Source organism: Copadichromis virginalis, linkage group LG5, assembly GCF_057382275.1.
Source record: "Copadichromis virginalis isolate Kocher_CV1m ecotype Utaka linkage group LG5, C_Virginalis_male_GT1.1, whole genome shotgun sequence".
Lineage (NCBI taxonomy): Eukaryota > Metazoa > Chordata > Actinopteri > Cichliformes > Cichlidae > Copadichromis > Copadichromis virginalis.
This window is the reverse complement of record NC_140622.1, coordinates 35,952,849-35,962,794: the sequence shown is the minus strand read 5'-3', so window position 1 is coordinate 35,962,794 and position 9,946 is coordinate 35,952,849. Positions and strand designations below refer to the sequence as shown.

General features: G+C 38.2%; 1 protein-coding gene across 2 annotated transcripts; it reads right to left on the bottom strand.

The window, feature by feature from the left end:
- Positions 1-83: 83 nt before the first annotated feature.
- Positions 84-6,669, bottom strand: tgm5l (transglutaminase 5, like). Of its 2 annotated transcripts, none has more exons than XM_085457596.1 (14): positions 6,587-6,669; positions 6,186-6,368; positions 5,847-6,080; positions 5,425-5,543; positions 4,939-5,067; positions 4,404-4,581; positions 4,068-4,203; positions 3,864-3,967; positions 3,531-3,770; positions 3,328-3,390; positions 3,024-3,236; positions 1,124-1,281; positions 575-711; positions 84-420 (listed from the first exon to the last, which is right to left on the bottom strand). In XM_085457596.1, the coding sequence occupies exons 1-14, from the start codon at positions 6,591-6,593 to the stop codon at positions 267-269; spliced, it is 2,055 nt and encodes a 684-aa protein (XP_085313722.1). In that variant the 5' UTR covers positions 6,594-6,669; the 3' UTR covers positions 84-266. The 2 variants fall into 2 exon arrangements, with proteins under 2 accessions (XP_085313722.1, XP_085313723.1); XM_085457597.1 differs by having other exon boundaries at positions 3,024-3,233.
- Positions 6,670-9,946: the final 3,277 nt, after the last annotated feature.

Here is a 9,946-nt window from a genome sequence, read left to right as displayed (position 1 = left end):
CATCTTCAGGCCAAGAAAAGTAGTAACATAAAGACACTGATAGACTCATACACTGTGTGGCTTTTAGAAGAAATGAGACAGAATTGAACATTTTAGGATTTTATTTCTCAAATAAAGGTAAAAGTACAACAATAAATTAAAAAATATATATCTTTGGGTATCAATGTTAATTTTTATGGCACATATACACAAATAAAAACAATAAATAGCTAAATAAATAATATTTACATTCATCATTTACAGCATAGGAAACATGGCTGCAGGTGCTAAACACTGTTGACAGAGACCATCTTAAAGCCTCTGATGGTGACATTCATATTTGTGAGCCACAGGCTGGCTTGCAGCATCTTTTCTCCCACCATGTTGGGCATGAACGGAATTGGCTGATCCGCTCTTCCTCCTGGAGGCAGTGGGGGCATCCTGCAGGAAAATGTAGAAAGCTTATTTTAAAAAAATGTTTGCAAAATGTAGAAATTTATTCCAGTAACTTAGATTGGCTGACTACAATAAACGTCCTGTCACTTTGCATCACGCCTCTAATTATTGCCCATGAGACAAAAAAAATCATTCTTACCTGAACTGAACTTTGCCTTGGAGCAGCCCAGCCCCAGCTACAGTCAGTACTCCACTGACTGGGTGAGAATATGGGTTGATGAAGGTCACTAGGGCAGTCTGTTTGCTGTGTTGCTTGATGGACTTTTCATCTGCAACCTGAAGGACAAACACATTAGTAAACCCAGAACATTTCCTCAAGTTCTCCATTATATAACTTTAAGCTAATAAATATGACATAACATCTGCTGTCTGCAACTCATACTTGTAACTATATGATTACATTTTTATTCAAAAAGGAGAAATATTATAGAAATTTTCAAAACCACCGATGCATTTTTTTCACAGCTGGTGCATCATCAAATCAGATATGAAAATCCTGAATGCCCTTTAAATACTTTCTTATAATATTACATAGCAACCTGTACTTGGTATCAAAGCATTGGAATTTGTGCTCAAAGACATAAAGTTTAATTAATTAATTTGTTTAAAGAAGTTTAAGTTGATGGATGCAATAAGTCTGTATGTGAGAAACTTTAAGGAGGAAATATTGAGAATTTTTGTAAAGTACCTGTATGATGAGCTGTGGACTGGTGATGTTGAACTCCTCTGAGCTCAGGACTCTCTCCTGACTGGCAGTATCCTCCACAACAACTGCAAGGTTGATCAGGTTATCCCCCACCACGTCTTCATACTGTGCTAGGGGGATCTTCTGCCTCACTACCTTGACTGGATAGAGGAAGTGACACAGAAATTAGGTTGTGTTAAATACAGCGGGGAAAATAAGTATTTGACACATCAGCATTTTTATCAGTAAGGGGATTTCCAAGTGGACCATTGACACAACATTTCCACCAGATGTTGCCATCAAGCCAAATATTGACGTCATACAAACAAATCAGAACATATAAGTATACAAGTTAAACCACAATAAATAAAGTGAAATGACACAGGGAATAAGTATTGAATACATGGAGATAACAAGGGGCAAAATGACATAGAAAGCCAGGAGATCACCTGAAATCTGTCAGTATTGATAGAGAAATCCTGTCCCCTATCAGTACTAATTGATATCAGCTGCTTTAGTCCTAATTGATGGCCTATAAAGGCTCCTCATTACCCAGAAGGCACACAGGAAAGACTTCATGATGGGTAAAAGCAAAGAACTCTCTCAAGATCTTCGTAATCTTATCGTTGAAAAGCATTTTGATGGGAATGGTTATAGGTGCATTTCCAGAATGCTGAATGTTCCTGTGAGCACTGTGGGGGCCATTATCCGGAAATGGAAAGTGCATCAGTTCACCATAAACCTGCCACGATCAGGTGCTCCACGCAAGATCCCTGTCCGAGGAGTCCAAAGAATAATCAGGAGGGTTCTCCAAGAGCCAAGAACCACTCGGACAGAACTTCAGGAAGACCTTGCATCAGCAGGTACTGTTGTTTCAAAGAAAACTATAAGCAATGCACTGAACCGCCATGGCATCCATGCACGCTCACCACGCAAGACTCCATTGCTGAACAAAAAGCATGTCAAGGCTCGGTTAAAATTTGCGCAACAGCATTTGGAGAAGCCTGTGGATTATTGGACGACTGTAGTATGGTCAGATGAAAGCAAAATTGAACTTTTTGGCAGTCATTCTACACACCATGTTTGGAGAAGAAATGGCACTGCTCACCACCCCAAGAACACCATACCAACAGTCAAGTTTGGGGGTGGAAGCATCATGGTTTGGGGCTGCTTTTCAGCAAGGGGTACTGGCAGACTTCATATTATTGAAGGCAGGATGAATGGAGAGATGTACCGGGACATTCTGGATAAAAATCTGCTGCCATCTACCAGGAAGCTAAAAATGAAAAGAGGGTGGACATTTCAGCAAGACAATGATCCCAAACACAAGGCCAAGGAAACAATGAAGTGGTTTCAAAGAAAGAAAATCAAGTTGCTTGAATGGCCCAGTCAATCACCTGACCTAAATCCCATAGAAAATCTATGGAGAGAACTGAAGATTAAAGTTCATAAAAGAGGCCCAAGGAACCTTCAAGATTTAAAGACCGTTTGTGTGGAAGAATGGGCCAGAATCACTCCTGAGCAATGCAGACGACTGGTCTATCCATACAAGAGGCGTCTAGAAGATGTAATCACCAACAAAGGCTTTTCTACAAAGTATTGAATAAAGTGTGTTCAGTACTTATTCCCTGTGTCATTTCACTTTATTTATTATGGTTTAACTTGTATACTTATATGTTCTGATTTGATTGTATGACTTCAATATTTGGCTTGATGGCAACATCTGGTGGAAATGTTGTGTCAATAGTCCACTTGGAAATCCCCTTACTGATAAAAATGCTGATGTGTCAAATACTTATTTTCCCCGCTGTAAATAGTCAAATCCAAATAGATTAAGTTCTGAAAACAACAACAGTCCTTCAAAGGTGAATATTTTAGTTGTAGATGAGAAAAGTAAATGTACCTTCCATAGGTGCAAGTTGTAAGACACCGTGGTTTTCCCAGAAGGTGTCCGAGGGGCTGTGGTTGTATTCTTTTGCCTGGGCATTGAGGTGAATCTTCAACATCTTGGCTACATTCTGCTTGTTCATGATTTTCACGCTGAAGCTGACAGGCTCCCCAACAATGGGGGATTTGTCCAGGGTCAGGAAGACTAGCACTCCCTGGGATGAACCTGCTGAATAAACATGAAAAAGTCCTCATGAAGAGATATGTTTTTAAAGAAATCGGTATAAACTCTGATGAATACATTCAAAACTACAAATTACCTCTTCTTAGTGTTGAGTCACCTGAACTTGAAGAGCTTCTTGATGAAAGTGTTGAAGTTGGGCCTGTGTTATAAAGACAGAAAGACAAATGTGAGTATGTGAGAGTGCTATTATTTCACTTTATCACTTTAGTTCAATATATCACTTCATTAAATTGCATAATGTGCAAATCAATGAGCAGAATTCTAGTTTTATGGTCATACTTTTGATGTATTTGTAATCTCCTGTGATCTTTTGCAATCTGGGGAACCCAACAGCCTTAGTGCAGATGAGGGAGCCAACTCTCTCAGTGTCTTTGCTGAACCCGAGCACCTGACCCTGGCCCAAGATGATTGTATGGATATCAGCATTCACACTGGCGTAGACAAATGGGACATCATAGAACAGGTCCACACGCTTGTTCTTTATTGCTTTGACTGGTGCGGGGCCACAGCGGTACACTCCTGTGATGATGGCAGAAACAAGACCGTTTTGAAGAAGTTCACAAAGAATTAAAGAGTGGAAGAAAAAGTTTAAGAACTTTTTTTAGCACACACCTCCACTTCTCTGCTGAGGAGTCGGGTCAAGAACTTGCCAGCCATCCATTCCAGATTCAAGATCCCGACGAGTCATCCAGCACTCCACCCAGACATGGAAGTTCCTGTTAAAGTCCAACAAAAGATAAAGTTAAGCATTAAAATGTCATTAAAGTCTTTAAAGTAGTTAAATAATACAGTTTATAAGCAAAATATAAAACTGACCAGATGCTGTCTTTGGTGAGGTTTAACTTCTGCCCTGTTGCGCTGTAGTATTCCTCAATCACCAGGTTGCCATCAGTGTCATGGGCAGAGTTGAAGTTTGTGATCACACGGCAAGGAATGCCAAGAACTCTCATAACTGAAGCACAATTGATTTTAAAAAAGACTGTTAAAATATTTGAACACTGTCATGGAAAAAATGACTCGGTGTTAAAAAAAAAGGAATGAAAACACTTTATTATGATAGCATCATTTAGAACAACTGATTATCAAAGACCAGAAGTACATGATCTAAGTTACTTGCTTTTATAAGGTTTTAAAAGATGAAGATATAAGCACCTGTGCACATGACAGCTGCAAAAACCCAGCACTGTCCATACTTGACTGGGCTGTTACCAGACTGGTTCCACTTTCTCAAAATGTCCCCACTCCCAGTCCACATGGAGGGACTGACACCTTTTTTGAAGTCGCCTGTCCAGTTCCCCTTCAGCACCCCACGGTCATCATCACTGTTGATCTAAACACAAAGCACAACTTAAGTATAGTTTTTACTGTTTGCACAGCACGTGCCAAAGATGCCAAAACAGGTTTGGGCATCCCATAATTTTCCATGTTGCCTTGGCAGTTTTACAGTAATAATTACAGTGTTGCTGCATGTGACATTTAGTGTTCAGAACATTGAAGGCTGTGTCTCTTCATCGTGTCAATGTGCAGAACATAGTGTCCCAGGTTAAGCCCAAGCTTGTTTAACAAGTAGAAATGATGCTCATGTAATAGATTGTAAACAAGATCCAAAAACTAATGTGATTCATACAATTTGTAAAGCTAGTTAATGTTGAATTTGTGTTGCTAGACAGAATCTGTTGACACTCACCATGGCAGACACAACCCGGCTGAGGTACACAGGGTTGTTTCGGTTCAGGTAGTCCATCTTTCTGTTCTTTTTGTGCTGAGGGCTGACTTGGAGCAAATTCAAGCATGCCTCCAGAACACCAGGCTCATACTTTACAAGCAGAAAAAAGAAAAGAGAAAATTTGAGTACATCCTGTTAAGCAGGTGGTTTGAAGTCAGATTTAAGGTCAAGATTTTACTATGTGCACACATACTTTAAGATGTTTTATCTCATTGATCCTCCAAAATTTGCACATTTATTCATTTTCAAATATTGTTTTGAAGAATTATTAAAGTGAACTGAAAGTGAACACTGGGAATCTTTCAAAACAGTGTTACAGAGAATACGATCTTTATGCACTTTGATAAAACATAATACACTCATACATAATACCTCATTTAAAAGGCACATCTTCTGGTAATACTTTTTTTTTTGAGTTGCTTAGTGTTCAGTTTGCGACTTTCTTACCTGATCAAAAGACCACGGTCTTCCAACAATGTTTGTCTCTGATCCCATAAACAGCAACCCAAAGTCACTCTGGATATATTCTTCTCTCTGATCCTCAAATGGGATGTATACTGTATCCTCTGCAAGAAATACATCCTGCATTTAGAACCACACAGTGTACTAACATTTTCAATTCATGTTCAATTCAACATTTTCAAAGAGATTTACAGATCATTCAGTCCACGGACCTATATAGTACTGTAGCAGATACTTAAAAATAAGTAATTAATAATTTATTATGTATTCTACAATAATGTAATTTTCAATATGGTTTGTGTGTTAGGCCACACAAACCATATATGTATTCTGATACATATATGGTTGCTGCAACAAGCTACCAAAATAAATCTGATTCTCCAGCACTGATACTTTGCTTCACTTACCAGAACACCAGGGGTTGCAGAGCAGGATGAAATTGCCATATGCAGAGCTTTTCTTGCCATCCTGAGTAAGCACACACAGCTGAAATCTGTAGGAGCCGACTGAGGCAGAGGCAGGAGAGTAGATGTAGATAGAAGGTTTCAGAGGGTTCCACTCCTCAGGGTCAATATAGGCATTCCAGCTGGACTTGGAAGAGCTCTTGGAGAAGGTTACAGGCATTACTGCGTACAGGTTACCTGATGGGAAAATTGAGGAATGTTAGAAACACAAGCAAAAGCCTTAAATTGTGGGTTAGACCACTTGTATACAAAAGCATCCATGCAATATACTCAGGAAAGTACCTAGCATGATTTTCACCCTCAGAGTATTGATCTTAGGGTTGAAGGGTCGCCCTTCCAGCTGAACGCTGACTTTAAATGGGGCTCCTCTCCGCACCACCAGAGATTTGGTGTTCCTGAAGCCATTCGTCCTATGACTCTCAAGGTTTTCTGATTGTTCCAGGTCAACATATTTTATCCTCAAGTCTGCAAGTTGAGAAAAAGAAACATTAAAGACTGTCAACATCATACATTGTCTGTAACAGTAAAAGGCAATCACGCACAGCAGTAATCATGGTAATAATCAAATCATAATCATAGTCTTTATCAAGAGTGAATTTGCTCTGTATAACAAATGAATAGTAATGAATAGTAAGGAACAGAAAAGAGTGAAAGAGTTTGCATTTCTGAAGATGAAATCTCACCTTCCATCTCTTAGTCTCTCTTTCTCACAGCAACGTTGTATGACTCCACTATCGCCCACTAAAGCTATATAAGCATTTTGCCCAACCCTTCTTAAGCATTTCAGAAGGCGGGGAGAACGCAGTGTGACTTTCTTGAATTGTTACCAAGGCCCGAGGCCTTGGGCAAGAACAGTACTTTTCAGTGTTAACAGATGCTAGCAAACCTGATTTTCAATAATTAATATCTGTCGCATAGACCACAAACTTTGATATTCCACACAATAGAATCTGCATTCAGACGTCATGTTATGACACAGGATTCAACTGAAGGATGATTCTATTACGTAAGTCCTAGATTTTGTTTCACATACAGGTCTGTTATCCAAATATTATTGTTTACATTGTGTTCTAAGTTTATTTGCAGAGAGGCTTTTTTCTGACGATTTTGAATGAATGACACTTGTTAACGGCTAGTTTGATGCACCCACTATTTGAATATGTGACTAATACTATATTACAAAGTTCTGCATATACAGTATGAGGTGGTACTAACTATTTATTTTGTTGACTATAAGGTTGAGTTGGATGTTCGAAAACTTGTGTAAAATTATTTCAGTTTTGTGACATGGCACGTTATCCTGCTGGAAGCAGCCAGCTGAAAATGGGCACAATATTGTCATAAAGATAAGGACATGGTTAGCAACAATACTCGGATAGGTCGTGCATTTAAACAATGCTAAACTGGTACTAAGGAGTCTAAAATGTGCCAAGAAAATGTCCCCCAGAGCTGCGACAGCCTGAAACTTTGATACAAGGCAGGATCATTTCTTGCTCTTATTGTGTTTAACCCAAATACTGTCCCTGCCATCCAAATGACCAGGCAACATTTTTCCAGTTGTCTGTTGTCCAGTTTTTGATGAGCTCATGTGAACTGTATATTCAGTTTCCTGATTTAGGTGACAGGGATGGCTGTTGTGGTATTCTGCTGCTGTAGCCCATCTGCATTAACATGTTCAATATACTGTGCAATCAGTGATGTTCTTTTGCATACTTTGGTTGGAACAAGTGTTTAACCTTTCAGTATGAAGCAGTCTGGCCATTTTCCTCTGACTTTTGACATCAACAAGTGATTTTCACCCTGAGAGCTGCAGCTCACTAGATATTTTCTCTTTTTAGATGATTCTCTGTAATCCCAGAGATAGTTGTCCATCAGTTCAAGCATCAGTTTCTGAAAGACCAGTCTATTCACGCCCTCTGGATGACGTATTATCCTTTTCACTATTACCACCTTTATATTTCAAAGTAAAATATCAATATCAATATTAACAGTTTGTTGCAAAACACTTGCTTATTTTGATAATCTCCACAGCTTTAAAATTTCAGGTATCTGGTGGTTTTCATAGTTGTCTTTTACATGGGCAGCCTCCCTGCCTGACATTGGAGATGAGATACTAAACTATGAAAGATTTTATCTTGTTTGAATCCACTGGAAAAAATGTCCATCTATTCTAAAAAATAAATTAGACTCCCACATGCTTTCACGCTTTGATTACATTAAAAAGAGTCACAAAAATATGCATACCAACCCACCTAGTCCACCCTGTTACTGTGGAAAACAGTAACTGGGTGGACAATAAGAAAGAGCATGTTTTATGCTTAAGTCAACTATTATTATTCGTATGATGCACAACAGGGTTGCGTGTGAATAGAAATTCTTTTTTAACATTTTTATAAGCCATATGATCAAATTTACAAAAATACTGGTTTATGTTGTAAATAAATGTAACCTGGTGGACATGTGATGATAAACCATCAGTGAACCACTGTGAAACATGAAAAAATGGCTGATGAAAGAGTATTTTCTCTTTGTCTAGTAGATGATTTTCCTTCAAAAATATATAACGAACTATAAGCAATAAAACTAGAGGACCAATGAAGAGTGTGTTTCTTTTTATACAATTTTAAAAGAAAATGTTAGCAGATAAACTGGAAACAATTTTTTTTCATGTTTCTTGTTTGACTTTATGAATTGTTGGGTTTCTTAGCAGGATAACACATGAGACCAGAGTTGGAGTCTATTTTCAGACAAATAGACCACTTTCACAGACTTCCCTCTGGGTTTTGCTTTATCTCTATGATTGTTTATTCTGTATACCTACTGCTGTAAAAACAACTTTTTCCCAGCAGACATTTTATCACGCACACAGATGACACTGCTTTAGTAAGCCCCTACATGATTTGTTAAGGTAAATCATCATGGTAACAATAACCAATAAGTTGTTAGGAACTGCGTTTCCTATTTTAGAAAGTGGCATCTTCTTTTTTGCCTCCTCTTTTCAACTCTTGCCATCCGCATGGCACTATTGCCCCCACTTGCTCACAAAAGAAAAGATCTTTAGTTCCATATTGGTGTATAGAAATATCATGATTTTCCCAGAGGGACAAATAAATATAGATGAGTGACAAAGGCCTTTTCTTCTTTTCTTTTCTTGTCTACATTTCTTAATGCAAAATGAAGACATTTAAAATGATGTCAAATGCAATGAGGCTACATGAATATTAAAATCACCCTCTGTAATTATTTTATCTGAGCTGAATACTAAAAAAAAGCTGAGCACTTAAAAAAGAGAGATTAGACTTAAGGGGCAAGAGGAAAAATGGACAACAACAAATAACAACAACGCTTTCCAGTTAGGGTGGCTAAGAGTAAGGTTTTCAAATGAAAGACATGTGGTTTTTATTAATTATACATCTCCCTCAACTCTGTAAGGCAAAAGGTTAGAGCAGCTATCCATAAATGAGTAACAAAGCTAAACTATGAAGACAAAATTGGCCATTACATACATTCATACACACTCATGTGCAGCTTTCCCCCCTCTGTCACTTTATCTCTTTACACGAACATTCCTTAGGTTTTGTAATTCATTGATTAATCCACCTCAAATAAGTTGCTGCACAAGGATATGGAGTTTTGCCCCAGAATAGAAGCGTGGGAGGTTAGCTATTTGAAACTCATCATTGTTCACTCTGGTTTGCCTTTTAATGAAACTAGCATCATCATCATCATTGCGCAAATGTTTTTGTAGTGAAGGAGCGCTCACCCACTTATAATTACAAGCACGCACAATATCTTGGGTGGGAAGCATTTTTGGAGAATGAGTACTGACTCGCTCTCATGAATTTTAACTGTTGCTTTCTATGTTTCATATCTGCCTGGATTATACTTTTCTTGCTCAAATCGTAACATAAGCCATTTGTTGAAAAGTGTTAGTGTAAGAGTGAACAGTACTGTGTTGCATTATTTTACATCAACAGTGTTTTTAGTTGAAGTTGTTTGATATTTTATTTTTTAACATTTGACATTTAACAAGTAACACCAGT